Raw genomic sequence first — 22,383 nt, 5'->3', positions numbered from 1 at the left:
TTTGAGAGGTAGGTGTCTAAGTCCTGCTTTAGGACAGATAAATTTGGGGATCATGCTTCCTGCTAACTCAAGACTTGCCAGGGAGGGGAGGCCAGCTCGATCCCAGTTAGCCCGATGCTCCTTCCCTACCTCTGACCGTTTCATTTCTGACCTTGTTCTGGTTCCTGCTTCTCAATTATTTTGCCTGAAATTTCCAGGCAAAGAGAGAATAATGGGGGTGAGGGAGACATGGAGAGGAGGGAGTTACTGAAAACTGTGGCAGTAGAGCCCAAAACAGAATCCCTGTTGAAGACCCAGGTGCACATCAAAGGCACCTCCAACTTGAAGGCCCTCTCCTGGCCCACGTCCTGCCTCACACAGACTTGAGTCGGAGACCACACATGACCGTGAAGTTTGCCGAAAGAATTCAAGTATCAGTAAGACGTTCTGGGCAGGCATGGGGAGGATGAGTAGGACAGAAACCATCAAAGAGATCCCATTATCCTACACCCAAAACAGAGCTGGGGGACCCAGATACAGACGTCATTTTGAGATGGAAATTAAGGGATTTAAAAGAACTTTTGAGTTCCAGCTTCAACAAGAAGCTAGAACATGTCATGCTCAGTGAGGGGTTATTCTTTCTGGAGGCCCAGGTGGTCTGCAGGCTCAGCCAAAAGTGGGAATCTCAGATACTTGAATGTCATGTGGGGATGGGGGGCAGGGAGGTCTTAGGCATAGGGCTAGTAAGGCTGCCCAGCAGACCCCTTTCACTGCATCCTGCAGACAATGAGTCAAGTGTTAGAAAGACCAACCATCACCATGGCCCAGGCATTCTGTCCCCTCCTTGTGCTGGTCCCAAACTATATGGTGTCTGGAATCCTGCACTAAGTTAACCAAAGATTCCTGAGTTCTCCAGGATGTGAGTATGCTCAGCTGTGGGCAGGGAGGGCTGAGGAGAGGTGAGGGTTGAGTGAGGGGTGAGCTTTGGGGCTCCAGGTTAAGAACTAGCCAAGTCTCACCTGGGGAGAAGAGTACAGGGACTTCCCAAATTTCTTTTTGAATTCAGCTTGGATGCTTAGAAGGTCAGTCTCACTTTGAAAGATAAGAATGCACATTAGGACTTGGGATTTGGGTTCAGTTTCCTGGTAGAGTAAGAAACAGAATGGGGCGGGCGGGGTAGTAAGATTCTCACAGTGCAGAGATTGGATGGTGTCTTGCCAGTGGGTTTCAGCCCCGGGCAAGTTCGCTATGGATTCAATGTGACCAAAGAAGATTACAGCAAAACGTTCTTTGGGGTGAAAGGGTTTATTACCTGGCTTGTTCTCCTGGAGGAAGGCCAACATTAGCGTCTCTGTCTCCACCCAGAGCACTGGGCTGAACTCTCTACATAGTGCAATAATAGCTTATTGCCTAAAGGTGTGGAAGCAGTAGCCTAGCAACAGACCAGTTACATCATCAGGTGGTTTAAGTTCAGTGAGGATCCTGGCCATAGGAACCCCAACTTCCCCACACTCCACCCCTCCAGGATTCCGCCTTACAATCTACATGATTTCAGTCTTTGGCAGTGGTCCCTGGGTGAGAAATCTGGAGCACTGTAACCAAATTCCACAATAGCAACAGAGGTTACCAATAACTTAGAGATAATAACAATTAAGATACAACAAGATTTTGATACAGGTAACAAAAATTATAATAATCCTCAAGCCAGAGGAGGTTCCTAATAACAAAAAATTATAATAATCCTCAAGTCAGAGGAAGTTCCCAATCCACAGAGACTTTAGGGGCAACAAGACACATGTTTTAATGACACTAACATAGGCAAATCTTGTCCATCAGGTAGGATGCATGCAAGAGAGTGGTCCTGTGATAGGACTGTAGCAGGAAGGGGGTCCCAGGTCTAGTATACCATACTTTTACTCCTCTCCCCATGGGGGTTCCTGAAGAGTCTGTTGTGCTACTGGAGGTATATGCACTGGCCATAATGATAAAACAAAACTCCCCAGTAAGATGCTCCTACCTTCTGGCCGTTCAGGATATACTACTGTGACCTTTGGCGGCCACTCTGCTGTTATTCCAGGAATACACAGAAGGCCAGCTTCCAGACCTTGTCCCCAAGGTGCCAGGAGAGCCAGTCATCGTTGGTCCATGTTCTGAAAGGTCCAAGCCCATGCCTACTCAATGGAGTCTCCGGGGTTCAGTGAAGTTGGTGCTGGCAGCAAGATGTTATTCTGGTGGCCGAACCTTGGCTTCAGTGATTCTTCCTTGGTTTGTACTTGCAATTGTATAGGGGAGGCAGCCATATGTGCTAACATGTCTACAGGCCTCAGGGCTCCCTTTTGGGGTCTCTCATTCAAACACCATAGCACGGTCCATAAGTAGACTGACCATCCCCGCAGACAATTGGTATCGGACTTTCCTGCTCAGTATCAATGGAAAAGAAGGCATTAGCAAGATCTACCACCTAATGGTATGTTCCTACTTCATGGCTGAGGGTATCCATCAAGCCTGCAATAGAGGGGACAGCAGCATGTATAGGGGGTATGACCTTATTCAGTTCTCTGTAATCCACAGTCATATGCCAGGAGCCATCTGGCTTTTTTACTGGCCACACTGGGGAATTGAAATGACTATGGGTGGGCTTTATAATACCCACCTTTTCCAGCTCCTGGAGAGTTTCTCCAATCTCTTTATGCCCTCCAGGCAGTTTATATTGTTTGGTATTAGTCACCCACCAAGGCACAGTCAAAGCTATGGGCGGGTCCCTAGCATGTCCCCTCAGAACGGCCTTCACCACATATACTTTCAGTCTGAACTCACCTGCAGTGGTCTGCAACCATAGACCCTGCAGGATATCAATCCCCCCAATATACTCAGGAATAGGAGATATATACACAGTATACTCTTTTGGGGGTTGAGGCCCTATTCCCAAGAGTATTTGGGCTTTTTTCACTCTGATAGCCTTCCCCCCATATCCATCTATGATAGTGGGGGTCTCAGGGAACTTCTCAGGATTACCATGAATCAGTGAAAATTCAGCCCTTGTGTCCCCCAGAGCCAGGACACATTGTATGTTCACTGGGGACCAATGGATAGCTATTTCAACATGTGACCTCTGGTCCCCCCTGGTCCCTCAGGGCAGATGCCTCGACCTTCCCCTCAGTCAAACCGTGTTCCCCAATCACCTTCCTGTGTGGATTCAGGTGAGGTTGGCTCGCTCTCCAGCAGGAAGTCTTGCAAACACACAGGCTGGACTTGTGCTCTGTCTCTGACCTCTGCCTCTTGGGTCTTAATGGCTGGAACTGGTGCTCTGGTTTCAGCTGTTACCACAGCTCTAGTAAGAACCTATATGACTTCCCATCTAATTTCCTTCTATCTGCTCCTGCCTGTATTAAATTAACCCACATCTGGGTCCTCGTAACTGCCATGGGGCCCTTTAAATTATTCTTGTGAGTAACAGATCTTATTTCTTTCTGGGTTCTCATTGCTTCAGCCTCTCTTAAGTCTGCTACTGTACATGTGACCTAACTTATAGGCTGCCCTAAGTGAGGGGAAAGAACGGCCACTAGAGACCCATAGAGGGATGTGGGAGCCATTTGAAACACAATATTTCTCATCCCAGTAGTGAAAATCTCTTCATCTGGGCCATAATTCTCTGGACTATAGATCGCATTTCTTCTGCCTAGCTCTTGTAATACCTGTTGGAGCTCAGCATACGTCTGCCATCTAACAGGAGAGGATGGTAGTTCACCCGGATTGGGCCACACAGCACGAAGTGCAGCCATAAGCCAATCGAGGAGGGAGTGACTCCCTGGGTCTGATGTGCATTTTGTAATTGCTGTCTTAAGGTGGGCTGCACTGACAGGGAAGACAGCTTTCCCATCTCTGATCCCGACAGAACAATTCCATCCACCCTTATGTCCCACAGATGCAGGAGCCAAGCTGATATTGGCTTCAAGGGCTTCTGCCTAAACCAGGAGCCCAAATCCACCAGCTCAGCCTGAGTATAGGGGCCGACCATAAAGTGCTCCATGACCTGGGGAGGGGGCTGCTTCTCTCCTTGGGGAACTTTCATCTGCTGGGTCTTTATTTTCTTTACAACCACTGGGCATGCTTTCAATACAAGAGGGGCCAGTGCCCCCCGGCACTACCCCTTCGTCCTTCCCCAGCTCCTCCATTTCTGGGGCCGATGGCATCTTTCTCTCCCCTCTGCTGAGTGCCTCCTCTGCTACAACCTTTACCCTTTTCTACTGTGCCTCACAGCAATGCTGCCTCAGTCTTCAGCAGCTCTCTTACCTTCAGCTCAATGCTTCACAGCTGACATTCTCGTGCCACCTCTGCCTGTGCTTCCCTCAGGAGTTCGTCTTTTTCCTTGATGGCCTCTTCCTCCTTCAGAGCACCTGGCAGTGCTGCCATCTCGTTTTGTAAGGAATAATTTATCTCTTCAATGGCACCTTGCTGTGGCATTCTTGTGCTGCCTCCTCTCGCATCAATGCCATTTCCTTCTTCAGGGAATCCACAGAAGTTTGCAGCTTGAGTTCTCATGCCGCCATTTCTTGGGTCTTTTCTGTAGACTTTTTTAATACTGTGAGAAGCAGCCAACCCTCAGTCCCTGCTGCCTCACAGGCACTCTTTTTCTCAAAAGACCTACTTACTGTACCAAGGGCCACCCCTACAGCCCCAGGTGTCACCTCCACTTGCCTCCAGTCCTGGGGTGGGGCCCAGTCCTTTAGGAGACAAGCCAGGTCAGACTACATACTGATTGGGGGACAATCCACTGTCTCCCCATTCACAGGGGCAGTCCGCTGAACTACCCCTCCCATAAGGGCAGCCTGTCTTTTACCTTGGTCAACAGTGAACCCTGCCGACTTTCACCAATTGTCTTGCCAATGGATTTCAGCCCTGGGCAAGTTTGCTATGGATTCAATGTGGCCAAAGAAATTGACAGCAAAATGTTCTTTGGGGTAAAAGGGTTTATTACCCAGCTTGTTCTCCCAGCGTAAGGTAGAGCACTACCGTCCCCACCTCCGCCCAGAGCACTGGGCCGAGCTCTCTATATAACGCAATAATAGCTTATTGCCTAAAGGTGTGGATGCGGAAGCCTAGCAACAGGCCAGTTACATCATCAGGTGGTTTAAGTTCAGTGAGGATCCTGGCCATAGGAACCCCAACTTCCCCACAGATGCTATGGTAAATTATCCTAGGATGGGGAGGGTAGGTATGAGTTCAGGGAAAAGAGAAGTATACATTGTCTAGGGGCAAAAGTTGTCTCTGTCCAATCTCATGGGAGATGACACAGTGGGCAGTCTCTCTGTGGGCAGCTGGAGCAGTTCTCATTCCTTTCACATCTTTCCTGGCCTTGCTGCTAGCTCAGAGCCTCCACCAGAGCTCAGTGGAGGCAGCTCCAAAGGCAGGCACTCAAAAATGGATAGCAAAGACTTGCCACCTATAAAGTTTGCAGCATGAAAGCCAAGAATACTTTTTAACTTTCAAATAAGTGAATGTCCAAGGAAGATATACCCACCCTACCCCCAAACTGAGTTGACAGGGCTCTGATAGGGAGCGGGGTCATGTGGCTTTTGTTTCTGATCCTGACCCAGCAGGACCGGTTTTTACACAGCAGTTTCTCCTGGTCGGACCCCTTAGCATCACTGTCTTCCTTCCCTGCCAGCCGTCCTTTGGGCCTCTCTGCCCACACAGCTGACTCAGTCTCTGTCCCTGGGGCTGCCACCACTCCAGCCTCTGCTCTGCTCTCCTGCAGCCTTGCAGCCATGCCACCATGTCACACAGAGCACTGGGCAGAGTTCCTTATATAGAGTCAATGGCAATGTATTGCCCACACATGTACAGTGAGCTAGTCAACCAGGGCCAGGTGAGAATCCTGGCCATAGGAATTCTCATTTTATCCATACCAGCTTGCTGCATGCAGACTTGCTCTGAGTGAATGGGATTTTAGTGATTAACCTGCCACCGTGGAAATAAAGTTGGGTATAACCCTTTCACCCCAAGAACATTCTACTGTCATTTCTTTAGTCACATTGAATCTATAGTGAACTTGTCTGGGGCTGAAACCATTGGTAAGACACTAGGATAAGAGAGCTGCTAGATGTTTATAAAGTAAATATGGACTGTCACATTAGCAGCAGTGTGAAACATTCTCTTGCCCAAGAGTAGGCACCCCACCAAATGGAGCCATAAGGAGTGGCCCTCACCTGGATGGCTTGATTAAGTTTATCAGTAAAGAACAGCGGTGTGTTCCTGATCACTGAGGCTGGAAGCAAAGAGGGAAAGGTGGAGAGAGAGGAAGCTTCCATTTCAGGAGAGACCTCTATCCTACATGTCCTGAGCAGGCCCCTACCTAGGCTGAGCAGAGGCACCTGAGTATCTCCATGGCAGACAGCCTTCTCCAGTTCATGCCCAGTGTACCGCTGGTACTGATCAAACACTTGTGCCAGGGGGAGGTAGGTAGAAAGATAAAAGGGAGCAGGTGTTGATATCACAGGGAAAGATGAACCCTCCCCACCTTCCTCAGCCAGAGATCGTCATTAGAGAAAACTGGGGAGACAAGGAGTTTTGTGTGTACCTCGGATGAGGTGTTCGGTATTTCACTGGGTGAAGATTATAGGACCCACATTGCCTCTGTGCAGGATCCTTCAGCCTGCTTCAGTGCCTGGGGGGAGGAGTCAATCAGGATCAGTGGTTGGAGGCTAGGGAGCCATGGTTACAATGTTCTCAGAATCCATGATGATGATGGAAATAGGATTAAATATAGAAAGGGTTATTTCAACCCATAAATTATTTAATCTGTAAACTGCTTTTGTGGTTAAAAAAGAAAAATAAAGGAACAGGGCTGAGAGAAGTTACATTTTCCAGTTTGGGAAAATCCTGGCACTCAAAGAATTAAAACCCCCAAGGGAGGGTCTGAGGAGGGTTCCCCCACCCAAATGCCCATGAGAGGAGACTCTCTCAGTTGATGTGCTCACTTCCTTGAGTTCAGGAGTCAGAGGATAGGTAAATAAAAAGGCTTCAGAGGTGGCGCTGACAGCCCACCCCCACCACCTCTGTCACTGAGGACCCCTTCCCCAAGGCAGTGGCAGGTTCCCAGGGTGAATGGGTCACTGGCTCTAAGCTCTCGTACAGGAGGGCATCTTATGTGCATGGCTGTGCAAACTCCAAGCCCCTGCTTACCTGGACATCTTATTCTGCCAGGTTATAGTCAATGATGTCAGAGTAGCTCTCATGGCCCCTCTAGGAGGAGACACCCTCTCAGGAGGATTCTTTGAGGAGCAGCTTTCTTATTATCTCCAGGCCAACAAACCAAGCATCAATGCTTCCCATTCTGTCCCACCCCTTCCCCAGGTGGTGTAACTTTCCTCCCCAGCAGGCCAGCCCTCCTAACCTTGGCCAGGGCCAGGAGCAGCTCTTGCAAGGTGCCACTGGTCTCAGATTTGATATCCTCCTCAGCTTCCACCTGGAAATCTGGGGTGGGGTTGGAGCTTCCTGAATCCTCTTGATTTTTCCCAATATGGATACCCCCAGGACCTGTCAAAATCCTGATGCACTGTATCTTGCCAACACTGCTGTCCCCTGCTTGGAGCACCTTGATGGCTGCTCATTCCAGGGTGTAAGGCAGGAGCACCATCAGGTCACCCTTAAAACATCCCTAAACTGTGAGTAACCCATGCACTGTGGACTCACGCTCTGTAGGATGGCCTCATCCCCAGGTGCCAACCTGTTAGGAGCAGAAGGCATCTGTTACTCAAGTGGTGGCCAGACAGTAAAGGGAAGATAGGAAAGCCCATATTATGAGGCAAGATGGTGAGGGTCTGGCCCTCTCATTGGAGGCAAGGAAAAGTGATGTGGGAGGTAGGTATATGTGAAGAAGGGAGAGCAGGAAAGTGGTAAAGGAAGGGAAAAGAGAAAAACAGAAGCAAGAAAAGAGGTCGGAGAGGGATTAGGAAGGTAGGCTAAGATTGAACATTAAACATGGGGACAGTAGTACAGCATGGAGAATACAGTCAATGATTCTGTAACATCTTTCTATGCTGATAGATAGTAACCACACTGGAGGGTGTGAGGATTTTATGATATGGGTAACTGCTGAACCACTGAGTTGTGTATTTGAAATCAGCATAAGATTGTGTATCAACAATACTTCAATTAAAAAAAAAGATTGGATGTAATACAGAAGGGGCTCAAGATGGCGGCATGTGTAGGGTGGTGGAAATCTCCTCCCAAAACCACATATATTTTTGAAAATACAACAAATGCAACTATTCCTAAAGGAGAGACCAGAAGATACAGTACAACAGCCAGGCTACATCTACATCTGCAAGAACTCAGCATCTCACGAAGGGGGTAAGATACAAAGCCATGACCCAGCAGGACCCGAGCATTTCCCCCTCCCCAGCTCACTGGCAGGAGGAAAAGAATCAGAGTGGGGAAGGACTGGAAGCACAGGACTGCTAAATAACCAGCCCTAGTAATCTGCGCTGGGAGCAAGACACACATTGCATGGTGTACTGGATATTAGAGAAATGGAAGGGTAGGGTCTGAGACAGAGACTGCAAGCGGGTTCCCACAGCTGGCTTCCCTGGGACAAAAGAAAAGTGGGTGCTTTTTAAAAGTCTTAAAGGGACAAGGGCTCAACAGCTGAACAAAATCATCCCAGCATACTCATCCCAGCTGGCTGGGAATCTTGAGGAATTTTGGGCCCCCTAGCCCACTGGGAGTAAAGCAGCCCTGAAGCCCCTCATGTTGATAAGCAGCCTGCAATTTGTTCCCCCTGGCCAGCACTGCAAGCAGACCTGCTGACCCGCCACAGCTGCAGAGCAGCCGAAGAGCGGCCCTGCCCACAGCAACCACACAGAGTCTCCTCCCAGCATGCAGCTAACCAGGACAGATGGAGGGAGGCAGAGCAAGGCCCAGAAGGCACAAAGGGGTGCCATTCTTGCAGGAGAACACACCTGGTGGGGCTGCAACCCTCCACAGTGCTCTAGGCTAGCCCAAGGGTGGCACCACCCATGGAAGCTCAGGAGATTATCCCAGAGGGTGCTCCTGGTGTGTGGGTAGATGGCACAGGCAGCAGAGAAGGGCAAGGTGACCAATAAGCAGGAAGGGACTTTGTTCTCCCAGCTGACACACGTGCCACCTGCCTGCGACCATTTCTATCTATCGCCATGAAAAGGCAGAAGAATCTGGCCCAGTAAAAAATCACACAGACAACCCCAGAGAGAGGGCCTGATGAGACAGATATAACCAATCTTCCTGAAAAAGAATTCAAAATAAAAGTCATAACCATGCTGATGGACCTGCAGAGAAATATGCAAGAGTTAAGTGGAGAAGTTCTGAGGGAGATAACAGAAATGAAACAATCAACAGAAGATTTTAAGAGCAGACTGGACAAGGGGCAAGAGACTGTTAATGGAATAGGAATCAGAGAACAGGAATACAGAGAAGCTGAGGCAGAGAGAGATAAAAGGATCTCCAGAAATGAAACAATATTAAGAGAACTGTGTGACCAACCAAATGGAACAATATTCACCTTATAGGGGTATGAGAAGAAGAGAGAAAAAGGAATAGAAAATGTCTTTGAAGAAATAATTGCTGAAAACTTCCCCAATCTGGGGAAGGAAATAGTTTCTTGGACCATGGAAGCCCACAGATCTCCCAACACAAGGGACCCAAGGAGGACAACACCAAGACATATAATAATTAAAATGGCAAAGATCAAAGACAAGCACAGAGTGTTAAAGGCAGCCAGAGAGGGAAAAGAGATTACCTACAAATGAAAACCCATAAGGCTATCATCAGACTTCTCAACAGAAACCTTACAGGCCAGAAGACAATGGCATAATATATTTAATGCAATGAAACAGAAGGGCATTGAACCAAGAATACTGTATCCAGCACGAGTATCATTTAAATTTGAAGTAGGGATTAAACAATTCCCAGACAAGCAAAAGTTGAGGGAATTTACCTCTCACAAACCACCTCTACAGGGTATTTTAAAGGGACTTCTCTAGATGGAAGCACTCCTAAGGCTAAATAGACATCACCAGAGAAAATAAAATACAGCAAAGAAAGCAGACTAACAAAATACTAACTAAAGGCAAAAAATAAAATCAACTATCCACAAAAGCAGTCAAAGGAAACACAAAAGAGTACAGAATTAAACACCTAACATATAAAGAATGGAGGAGGAAGAATAAGAAGGGAGAGAAATAAAGAATCATCAGACTGTGTTTATAATAGCTTAATAAGAGAGTTAAGTTAGACGGTTAGATAGTAAAGATGCTACCCTTGAACCTTCGGTAACCATGAATCCAAAGCCTGCAATGACAATAAGTACATATCTATCGATAATCACCCTAAATGTAAGTAGATTGAATGCACCAATCAAAAGACACAGAGTAATAGAATGGATAAAAAAGCAAGACCTGGGGATCCAAGATGGTGGCGTGAGTAGAGCAGCGGAAATCTCCTCCCAAAACCATATATATTTTTGAAAATACAACTATGCATAAAAGAGAGACCAGAAGATACAGTACAACAGCCAGGCTACATCTACACCTGCGAGAACCCAGCGCCTCGCGAAGAGGGTAAGATACAAGCTGCAGCCCAGAGGGACCCAAATTCCCCTCACCACAGCTCCCGCTGGGAAGAGAGGAGTCAGAGCGGGGAGGGAGAGGGAGCCCAGGTCTGCTAAACACCCAGCCCTAGCCATCCGCACTAGGAGCTCAGACACACAGTGTGTGGGGTGCTGGATACTAGGGAAATGGGACAGTAGAATATGCGAGTGGGTCCCCACAGCCAGTGCCCCTGAGACAAAAGAAAAGTGAGTGCTCTTTGAAAGTCTTAAAGGGACAAGAGCCTCACAGCTGGACAGAAGCATCCTGGTGCCCTCAGCCCAGCAGCTGGGAATCCCAAGGAACTCTGGGCACCCTAACCCCCTAGGCGGCAGAGCAGCTTGGAGGCCCCTCATGGTGATAAACAGCCTCCTGCCCGTTCCCCCTCCTGTGCGGCTCTGCCATAACAGAGCAGGAGCCTGAGGCAGGCCATGCCCACAGCAGCTGCCCGGGCCAGACTTAGAGGCCCTATCTCCACACAGCTGCCCAGCACAAGTCACTAGGGTTTGCTGTTCTCACAGGAGAGGAAGGACACAAACTAGAAAGAAGGGACGTTTTCCCAGCTGACACATGTGCCAACCCCACACAACTACCTCTATCACTATGAAAAGGCAGAAGAATTTGATCCAGACCAGACTAACAGAGACAACCCCTGAGAAGGAGCTTGGGGAGACAGACCTAACCAATCTTCCTGAAAAAGAATTCAAAATAAAGGTCATAACCATGCTGATGGAGCTGCAGAGAAAAATGCAAGAGGTAATGGACAAAGTAGGAAGGGAGACTACAGAAATAAAACAATCTCTGGAAGGACTTAAAAGCAGAATGTATGAGGTGCAAGAGGCCATTGATGGAATAGAAACCAGAGAACAGGAACGCATAGAAGCTGATGTAGAGATAAAAGGAACTCCAGAAATGAACCAATCTTAAGAGAACTGTGTGACCAATCCAAAAGGAACAATATCTGCATTATACTGGTCCCAGAAGAGAAGAGAGAGAAAAAGGGATAGAAAGTGTATTTGAAGAAATAATTGCTGAAAACTTCCCCAAACTGGTGGAGGAAACAGTCGCTCAGACCATGGAAGCACACAGAACTCCCAACAGAAGGGACCCAAGGAGGACAACACCAAGACAAATAATAATTAAAATGTCAAAGATCAAGGACAAGGACAGAGTTTTAAAGGCAGCCAGAGAGAGAAAAAAGGTCACCTACAAAGGAAAACCCATCAGGCTATCATCAGACTTCTCAACAGAAGCCATACAGGCCAGAAGAGAATGGCATGATATATTTAATGCAATGAAACAGAAGGGCCTTGAAACAAGAATACTATATCCAGCACGATTATCATTTAAATATGAAGGAGGGATTAAACAATTCCCAGACAAGCAAAAGTTGAGGGAATTTGCCCCCCACAAACCACCTCTACAGGATATTTTAAAGGGACTGCTCTAGATGGAAGCACTCCTAAGGCTAAATAGATGTCACCAGAGAAAATAAAATCACAGCAAAGAAAGCAGACCAACCAAATACTAACTAAAGGCAAAAAATGAAATCAACTACCTGTAAAAGCAGGCAAAAGAAACACAAAAGAGCACAGAATAAAACAGCCAACATATAAAGAATGGAGGAGGAGGGGTAAGAAGGAAGAGAAATAAAGAATCATCAGACTGTGTTTATAATAGCTCAATAAGCGAGTTAAGCTAGACAGTAAGATAGTAAAGAAGCTAACCTTGAACCTTTGGTAACCGCGAACCTAAAGCCAGCAATGGCAAAAAGTACATATCTTTCAATAATCACCCTAAATGTAAATGGACTAAATGTACCAATCAAAAGACTCAGAGTAATGGAATGGATAAAAAAGCAAGATCCATCTATGCTGCTTACAGGAGACTCATCTCAAACCCAAAGATATCACAGACAAAAAGTGAAGAGATGGAAAAAGATATTTCATGCAAACAAAAGGGAGAAAAAAGCAGGTGTTGCAGTACTCGTGTCAGACAAAATAGACTTCAAAACAAAGAAAGTAAGAAGTGATAAAGAAGGACATTACATAATGATAAAGGGGTCAGTCCAACAAGAGGATATTACCATTATAAATGTCTATGCACCCAACACAGGATCACAGACATATGTGAAACAAATGCTAACAGAATTAAGGGAGGAAATAGAATGCAATGCATTCATTTTAGGAGACTTCAACACACCACTCACTCCAAAGGACAGATCCACCAGACAGAAAATGAGTAAGGACACAGAAGCACTGAACAACACAGTAGAGCAGATGGACCTAATAGACATCTATAGAACTCTACACCCAAAAGCAGCAGGATACACATTCTTCTCAAGTGCACATGGAACATTCTCCAGAATAGACCACATTCTAGGCCACAAAAAGGGCCTCAGTAAATTCATAAAGATTGAAATTCCACCAACCAACTTCTCAGATCACAAAGGTATAAAACTGGAAATTAATTCTACAAAGAAAACAAAAAGGCTCACAAACACATAGAGGCTTAACAACATGCTCCTAAATAATCAATGGATCAATGACCAAATTAAAGCAGAGGTCAAGAAATATATGGAGACAAATGACAACAATAGCACAAAGCCCCAACTTCTGTGGGACACAGAGAAGGCAGTTCTAAGGAAAGTATATTGCAATCCAGGCCTATTTAAAGAAGGAAGAACAATCCCAAATGAATAGTTTAAAGTCACAATTATTGAAACTGGAAAAAGAAGAACAAATGAGGCCCAAAGTGAGCAGAAGGAGGGAATTAGTGAAGATCAGAGAAGAAATAAATAAAATTGAGAAGAATAAAACAATAGAAAAAAGTCAGTGAAACCAAGAACTAGTTCTTTAATAAAATTTAAAAAAATTAAAAAAAAATTAAAAAAATAGATAAACCCATAGCCAGGCTTATTAAGAGAAAAAGAATCTACACACAGAAACAGAATCAGAAATGAGAAAGGGAAAATCACGATGGACACCACAGAAATACAAAGAATTATTAGAGAATACTATGAAAATCTATATGCTAACAAGCTGGAAAACCTAGAATAAATGGACAACTTCCTAGAAAAATACAACCTTCAAAGACTGACTAAGGAAGAAACAGAAAATCTAAAGAAACCAGTTACCAGGAATGAAATTGAGTCTGTGTTCAAAAAACTACCCAAGAACAAAAGTCCCATACCAGATGGATTCAGAGCTGAATTTTATCAGACATTTATAGAAGACATAATAACCATTCTCCTTAACGTTTTCCAAGAAATAGAAGAGGAGGGAATACTTCGAAACTCATTCTATGAAGCCAGCATCACTCTAATACCAAAACCAAGCAAAGACCCCACCAAAAAAGAAAACTACAGACCAATATCCTTGATGAACATAGATGGAAAAATACTCAACAAAATATTAGCAAACTGAATTCAAAAATACATCAAGAGGATCATACACCATGATCAATGGGATTCATCTCAGGGATGCAAGGATGGTAGGTCCACTATTTGAAAATCCATCAATATCATCCACCACATCAACAAAAAGAGAGACAAAAACCACATGATCATCTCCACAGATGCTGAAAAAGCATTCAACAAAATTCAACATCCATTCATGATAAAAACTCTGAAGAAAATGTGTATAGAGGGCAAGTACTTCAACATAATAAAGGCCACATATGACAAACCCACAGCCAAAATCATACTTAACAGAGAGAATCGGGAAGCTTTTCACGTGAGATCAGGAACAAGACAGGAATGCCCACTCTCCCCATTGTTATTCAACAGAGTACTGGAGGTCCTAGCCACAGCAATCAGACAAAATAAAGACATACAAGGCATCCAGATTGGTAAAGAAGAAGTCAAACTGTCACTATTTGCAGATGACATGATATTGTACATAAAAAACCCTAAGGAATCCACTCCAAAACTACTAGAACTGATATCGGAATACAGCAAAGTTGCAGGATACAAAATTAATACACAGAAATCTGTTGCTTTCTGATACACTAGTGATGAGCTAACAGAAAGAGATATCAGGAAAACAATTCCATTCACAATTGCATCAAAAAGAATAAAATACCTAGGAATAAACCTAACCAAGGAAGTGAAAGACCTATACCCTGTAAACTACAAGACACTCCTAAGAGAAATCAAAGAGGACACTAACAAATGGAAACTCATCCCATGCTCTTGGGTAGGAAGAATTAATATGGTCACAATGGCCATCCTGCCTAAACAATCTACAGCTTCAATGCAATCCCTATGAAAATACCAACAGCATTCTTCAATGACCTGGAACAAATAGTTCTAAAATTTATATGGAACCACAAAAGACCCCGAATAGCCAAAGCAATACTGAGAAGGGAGAATAAAGTGGGGGGGATCTCACTTCCCAACTTCAAGCTCTACTACAAAGCCACAGTAATCAAGACAATTTGGTACTGGCACAAGAACAGAGCCACAGACCAGTGGAAAAGAATAGAGAGTCCAGATATTAACCCAAACATATACAGTCAATTAATATATGATAAAGGAGCCATGGATATACAATGGGGAAATGACAGCCTCTTCAATAGTTGGTGCTGGCAAAACTGGACAGCTACATGTAAGAGAATGAAACTGGATCACTGTCCAACCCCAAACACAAAAAGTAAACTCCAAATGGATCAAAGACCTGAATGTAAGTCATGAAACCATAAAACTCTTAGAAAAAAACATAGGCAAAAATCTCTTGGACATGAACATGAACAACTTCTTCATGAACATATCTTCCTGGGTAAGGGAAACAAAAGCAAAAATGAACAAGTGGGACTATATCAAGCTGGAAAGCTTCTGTACAGCAAAGGACACCATCAACAGAACAAAAAGACACCCTACAGTATGGGAGAATATATTCATAAATGACATATTCGATAAAGCATTGACATCCAAAATATATAAAGAGTTCACGCACCTCAACAAACAAAAAGCAAATAATCCAATTAACAAATGGGCAGAGGATCTGAAAAGACATTTTCACAAAGCAGAAATTTTAATGGCCAACAGGCACATGAAAAGATGCTCCACATCACTAATCATCAGAGAAATGCAAATTAAAACCACAATGAGATATCACCTCACAGCAGTAAGGATTTCCACCATCCAAAAGACAAACAACAACAAATGTTGGCGAGATTGTGAAGAAAACGGAACCCTCCTACACTGCTGATGAGAATGTAAATTAGTTCAACCATTGTGGAAAGCAGTATGGAGGTTCCTCAAAAACTAAAAATAGAAATACCATTTGACCCAGGAATTCCACTCCTAGGAATTTACCCTAAGAATACAACATTCCAGTTTGAAAAAGACATATGCACCCCTATGTTTATCGCAGCACTATTTACAATAGCCAAGAAATGGAAGTAGCCTAAGTGTCCATCAGTAGATGAATGGATAAAGAAGATGTGGTACATATACACAATGGAATATTATTCAGCCATAAGAAGAAAACAAATCCTACCATTTGCAAGAACATGGATGGATCTAGAGGGTATTATGCTCAGTGAAATAAGCCAGGCAGAAAAAGACAAGTTTCAAATGATTTCACTCATCTGTGGAGTATAAGAACAAAGAAAAAAACTGAAGGAACAAAACATCAGCAGACTCACAGAACCCAAGAATGGACTAACAGTTACCAAAGGGAAAGGGACTGGGGAGGTTGGGTGGGAAGGGAGAGACAAGGGGGGAAAAGGGTATTATGATTAGCAGACATAATGTAGGTGTGGGGCATGGGGAGCGCTGTACAACACAGAGAAGACAAGTAATGATTCTATAGCATCTTACTGCACTGATGGACAGTGAATGTAATGGAGTATGTGGGGGAGACTTGGTGATGGGGGGAATCTAGTAACCACAATGTTGCTCATGTAATTGTAGATTAATGATACCAAAAATAAAAATAAAAAATAAGATTGGGCATTAAAGGAAAATTGGGGAAAGCAACAAAAAGAGGAAAGCATTAAGATGAGGATGAGAAACAACTGATCCCCAATTAGTGGGTGAGGCATGTGGCAGCCAAGCAGGGCCAGGAGCCAGGGCCTGGTAGGTGACACTGTGACTTTGAAAGCAGGTCCCCACCGGTCCAGAGCAAGGTTCCATGCAGCTTGGGGTGTGGTGTGGAGGTGGGATCAGTAGGGGGGGTGATAGGGAGTCCTGGGGCTGTCACAGTGCTCAGTACTGTCATCCCCTTACACTTTGCCCTGGAGTCCTGGACTGACGTGGCTAATCGTGGCTTCTGTTTCTCTGGTGGTAACATCTGTCTCTCTCCCCTGAGGTGTCTGAGCACTGGTGGGTGGGGTGTGTGGTAGGGACCCCAGGGGAACAGAACCTGGGCAGAAATGCTCCAAGAGGCTCACCTGTAGGGAGTGCAGGAGAGGAGAGGACTTTCTGGTGATCCTTTTCCAGCTCTTGGAGCCCCCTCCCTTCATGGTCTCACTGTGTTTGTAGACTGCCAGGCACTCCTGTGGCTGTGGTGGCATTTGGATGGCAAGATTCTCCATGGCAACATCCTCAGCAGAACCTGAGTTCTACAGGACATTGGGAAATAGGATGGCAGAGACCAGATGCTGACTGCTTGTCCTTCTAAGGGTCAATATGGGATGTATAAAGCAGACCTCTGCCAAGTCAACTCCTCTGTTATTGGCAAAGGCAGGGCAGGCAACCCTCTCCTTCCCTCAATGGTGCCCTCAATTCCAGATACCCCAGCAAGCCACCTCACCTGGTACTTTCAAGGGTGTTCTCAAATACTGGGCATCAAAATGGGCTGCAGGCTGCAGAAGAGCCACCATGATCTTCTCAAGATTGCCAGAGAGTGCTGCCTGCAGGGACTTCAGCAGGTCCTACCATAAATGGTCCTTAGTGCGGAGGCGTGAAGGTCCCAGACATGTGGAGAGGTTGGGGTACTTGGTTGGGTTTCATCTCAGGCTTGAAGCATCTTTTTAGCCAGGGGCTGGTCTCAGCTGCTGCTGCCGTGCCCTGAATCTTCCAGGGAGCTTCTTACTCAAGTCTGTTGCTTCTAGGAAGTCAGAGCAGTCTCACCTCTTGGGTGCACCCCTGGAAGGCTTGAGAGAGAAGCTGCCTTTGCTCTCTTCTCCAACTGCTCAGCACACCCACAATGGCTTTGTGGTTCCCCTGAACCAAGACAGGTTGGGCTGTCAGCTGAGCAGAGCCTAAGCAGGGTCTTCACGGAGTTGGGGTCCCCTTACACCTTGGACTTAGAGCCTCCAGAGGAGAAGGAGAGAACAAGATCTAAGAAAGAACTGGGAAGGACAGGAGCAAGTGCCACATCAACTCCACTTGCATTTAGTCTCAGGAGAAGATGCAAATAAGATGCCAAATGGTGTGCAAATCTGACCTAAATTTAGGTAAAGGTGTGGTGGGGGAGAAATGGCCTTTTTGGGATCACAGACATGGATTAGAATCCCAGCTCTGTCATTATGAGCTGTGTGACTTCAGGCAAGCCTCTTTATCTCCCTGAGCCCTAGTTTCCTCATCTGTAAAGTGGAAATACTAGGACCTACCTTACAGGGGTGTTATGGGAATGGCTGTGACACAGCTGCCCTTGCACTTGACACTCAGGAATTAAGTCATTCCACAAACATTTATTAAGCGTCATCAGCTCCTCCTTCCTGGCTCCTTCTTGGTCTACAGACTGGTTTCTAAAAGATTTCTAAAAGGTCCCCAAGTTCAGAGGGAAAGGGGCTCACCTTGGCCTGCAATGGCCTTCAGCACCCTCTGCATGTTCTTGTCCACACTGAAGCTCAAGAAGGTCCGGTGGGTGCCCAGCATCCCTCAAGCTGCAGTCTAGAGAGCACAGGGGTAGGGGGGTACTTTGCAGGTCTGCCCATGGTCTTCCCCAATGCTCAAGCCTGGCCCTTGGCATGATTTCAGGCCCTGCTCTCACAGCCCCTGGGTTGATGGAGTAAAAATGATTTCTACAGCCCAGCAGCTCCTACCTTGTCGGCAATGCCCAGGTGGCTGGGGGTCTCCTGGGTTTTGGATGGTCTCATCTTCCTGCTGGTCACAGACATGGCTGCCCTGGGAAGGGAGACAGGAGTCAACTGAGGAGAACTTCCTGGCCCTCCTGGGCCTCTTTATGACCCCAAGACCCTGGAGCCTAGGCTCCTATTGCCAGTTCATTTCTTTGTTGCAGAAAAAGAACATCAATCTGCTTGGGAGTCCCTACCTTCCCTCCCTCTCACCCCTTCTTCAGGAAACAAGGATTAATCAGGACTGCTGCTGGAACTAGCACCAAATGCACCCTCCCTGACACCAGGTTTGGTCTCAAGGCTCCCCAACTCTTGGTTTAAGGTGGATGGGCCTCTTCTGAGCTCTAAATTCCTTCCTTCCATGGCCTGGCTGGGTGTCCCTGGGCCAGTGTAGGGGAAGTGAGGCTAGGTGGCAGGATTCAGTAATTCAGTATGTGTGCTGGGAGATAACTCCTACTGACACCTTTCCCTACCTTCAGCCCCAGCCTCCACGCAAGCCCTTGCCCCCTGCCCACAAAGATGCCTACCTCTGTCTGCCTTTTACCCTCAGAGTCTCCCCTGGGATCTTTAAGTCAGCAGGTGTACTCAGTTGATGTATGTGTTCTTGCGGGGACATGGATGCCTAGACAAGGGAGCAGGCACTCATGTTAGAACAGGAAAACTCCTTTCTTGCTTCTCCCAATTGATTGACAAGATCTCTCAAGCCCCAGCATGAGGGCCCAGATCCAGTGCTTACCTAGAGGTGAGGTGGGTGTTGTCCAGCCTAGAGGTGTGCCTGTGTGGGCACCAGCTCCTCTATAGCCCTGAGAGGAGAGGGGAGCCGTGTGCAGCCTGGGCTGAACACCCAGTCAGATGATTTTGCTGGTAGACCAGCTGTTGTCTGGGCTCTGGCCCCTCCCAGATGTGGGAGAGGACCAGGCTGTACCTGGTTGCACATGCAAACACCTCCCTACCAAGCATTTCTCTTCCCAGGAGCTGGGCCTCAACCTGTGCAAGAGAACTGCACTCGGCTTCTCAGCAGCCTGGCCCTGGACCCCCGGACGCCTTGTGCACTGCTTTCCCTGTGGGACCAGGTGGGATCAGAGAAGCCTAGTCTCTAAGTCCAGCTTCTGGCCAGGCTCTGCCTCTGGCTCCAACTTCCTGGAGGTGTGGGGTAGTGGTGGTGGCAGGTCATACAGGCTCCAGGCTAATTTTGAGGTTGACAGAGGAAAACCTGTGTGGCACATACCAGTGGGGCACCCCAGCCTGCAACCCATGGAGGCCCCAATGCTGAAATTCCCTTGATTACTATCTTATTAGAGCCAGCCAGCCCTGGTATGGAGGGCGAAGGGACAGTTTATATCTGCTAGGAAGAAAAAGCACAGGTATTTGGGGTGGGAGCAGATCGTAAAGGGTGTTTTCTGTGGACAGAAGCACCACACTCCCGAAAGGCAACAGCGAGGTGGGGGAGGCTCCCTGGGCCCTGGTGTTTTAGATTCCTTCTGTTGCCTTTCGGCTGCCAGGCTGTTTTAGCTGTGGGTGATGCAACCTCAGCAGCTGGGCTTGAGGCTACTGGTGTGCAGAGCAGCAGGTGAACAGTCCTGAGGAGCCTCAGGGGCTCTTGAGCAGGCTGTTATAGGAGCCTCATAGCAGCTCCCTAGGGTCTAATAGCAGTCTCCTTCCTGCCTCCCTAGAGAGGTCAGGCAGGGCATTCGTTAGAGAGCTGTGTCCACTCCCTTGCCTCTCCTAAACTGGAAAGACCCTCACTGGTTTTCATATATTTCTGAGGAGCAGACCAGGCCCAAGATGTCACAAAGGGAAATTTCCATGTGACAGTCACTGCTATTCACTTGTCTCTCCTGTTAAAATGGAAACCATGCATTGGTTTTTGTTAGAGAACAAAACACACACCAGCTTTGCTGAAGGACATGGGCTCAATCCCAGCTCTGCCACTTGTCATGTTTTGTAACTTCAGGTAGCCATTTCAGGTCTCTGTGTCTCTGTTTCTTTACTTGGAAAAAAAAAATGTGAAATATTGGGAAAGCCTGAAGTGGGGTGGGGACCACGCTGGAGCACCTGAGGGTAGGCTTCCTGGGAGATCAAATTAGGTAACATATGTGATGGCATTGGCAAAGAAAAGTGCCTTGTAAATTTGGATTGCCAGATTTAGTAAATAAAAATATCGGACACCTGTTAAATTAGAATTTCAGATAAGCAACAAACAATTTGTTGGTATTAAGTATGAACCAAATATTTCATGGGATATATTTAGGCTAACAAATTATTTGTTGTTTATCTGAAATTGTAATCTGATCATTGTATATTTTACCTAGCAACCACGAAAATGGGACTGTTTCAGCATGGTAATTAAAAGCAAAAGTCCTGGAACAAGATTCCTCAAACTCAGAATTCTGATCTGCTGTGTGACCTTGGCAGCTACCTTAACCTTTTTGTGCTCATGGTTAAAGCAGAGATAACAAGTGTTTATATTACAGGCTATTGTGAGAAATAAAGTAATATATGCAAACCATTTTAGAAGTGTTAGATACAGAGTGGTAAGTGAACAGGTCAAAATGTTAACTATTGTTATAATGTTATTTTATAATGGTAACTGTTATTACAGGTGACTTGTCTCCCCTAAGGAGTCCAGTCCAATCTTGGCTCTCCTCTGCAACTTCCTTCTAGCCAATGACCAATGTTGCCACAAGAGGGCATCAGAACCCACTGAGAGCTCTGAGACCCCTCATGCCCACTTAAGGTCTCTCAGGCTCTGGTTCCACCCAGAGATAGCTGTCCACTTACTGAAAAATGCAGTTTGCTGAGGGCATCAGGTTCCTAGGTTGACCTGGTGGGCAGGCAGGGTCAGGGGAAAAGCCTTAGGTAGACATGTACTCAAGGGACCCCTCTGGGACAGACCTCAGGACACCTGCAGGAGACTTCCTAGGCTGGGTTGTTGCAATACAGTGGCTCCACATCCAGGGTCCCCACACCTTCGCCTTCTCTACAATTCAGAGTTTATCTTTTGGGTGCATGTTCCAAGTAGGTCTAGGAAGAAATGAAGGGGGTTTCCCCAGCCCAAGTCTCTGCAAGGGACTATGGCTGATCTGTGAGGCTGAATTTGGAGAAGGCAGCAGAATCCCAGGCACCCAGCAGGAGAGTAGTCCTTGTTGCCTGGGAGCCTGAGGATTGTGATGCATTTACAATTGCTCCACTAAAGCTCAGTGGAATTTCATCTCTTTTGTCCCGGGGTTTTGTTTTGTTCCACTCCAGAATCAGATTGAGGCTGTTTCCAGATTTTACTAGTCACCCTTCACCCCCATGCTCTAAAATTTAAAATTTCAGAGTTGGAGATCTTAGAGATGACCCAGTCTACTACCCCTCTTGTTACTGATTCAAGGAGACTGAGTGACATCTCAAAGCTGTGTTTTGGAATCAGAATCCAGTGTTTTTTTTCTTCATCACTCAGATGAAGGCATGGCTGATTTGGAGTCCTTCTTTGTGGGATAAAGGGGAACAAGCAGTAATATATAGAGCCTCAGCTGTTGACTCATGAATACTTGTTCAGCTCTAACTACACATTGCTTTTCTGCGAAGACTTTACATTGCATGATTTCAGAATGTATAGAAACTCCTCCTGGTTATTTTTCTTGTTATGAAACTTTTTCTCCCCAGAACTGATCGATACCTGGATCCGTCCGTTCACGTATTAGCCAGGCTCTAATCCTTTACCCAAACAGGCCTCTGAGTTGCGCAAGCCAGCCTGACCTGGAAA

General features: G+C 46.2%; 1 protein-coding gene across 1 annotated transcript; it reads right to left on the bottom strand.

The window, feature by feature from the left end:
- Window positions 1-757: 757 nt before the first annotated feature.
- Window positions 758-19,951, bottom strand: ANXA9 (annexin A9). Its single transcript, XM_057500715.1, is given in 13 exon segments — window positions 758-1,121; window positions 6,189-6,247; window positions 6,335-6,421; window positions 6,560-6,596; window positions 6,599-6,646; window positions 7,165-7,224; window positions 7,376-7,455; window positions 17,081-17,171; window positions 17,370-17,483; window positions 17,683-17,775; window positions 17,850-17,851; window positions 18,351-18,447; window positions 18,600-19,951. Coding segments are annotated over 13 exon segments (981 nt in total). The 5' UTR covers window positions 18,675-19,951; the 3' UTR covers window positions 758-983.
- Between the last annotated feature and the right edge of the window lie 2,432 nt (window positions 19,952-22,383).

This window comes from Manis pentadactyla, chromosome 4 (genome assembly GCF_030020395.1).
Source record: "Manis pentadactyla isolate mManPen7 chromosome 4, mManPen7.hap1, whole genome shotgun sequence".
NCBI classification, from domain to species: Eukaryota; Metazoa; Chordata; class Mammalia; order Pholidota; family Manidae; genus Manis; species Manis pentadactyla.
The sequence above is the reverse complement of the archived record's forward strand: the minus strand, read 5'-3'. Positions and strand labels throughout refer to the sequence as shown.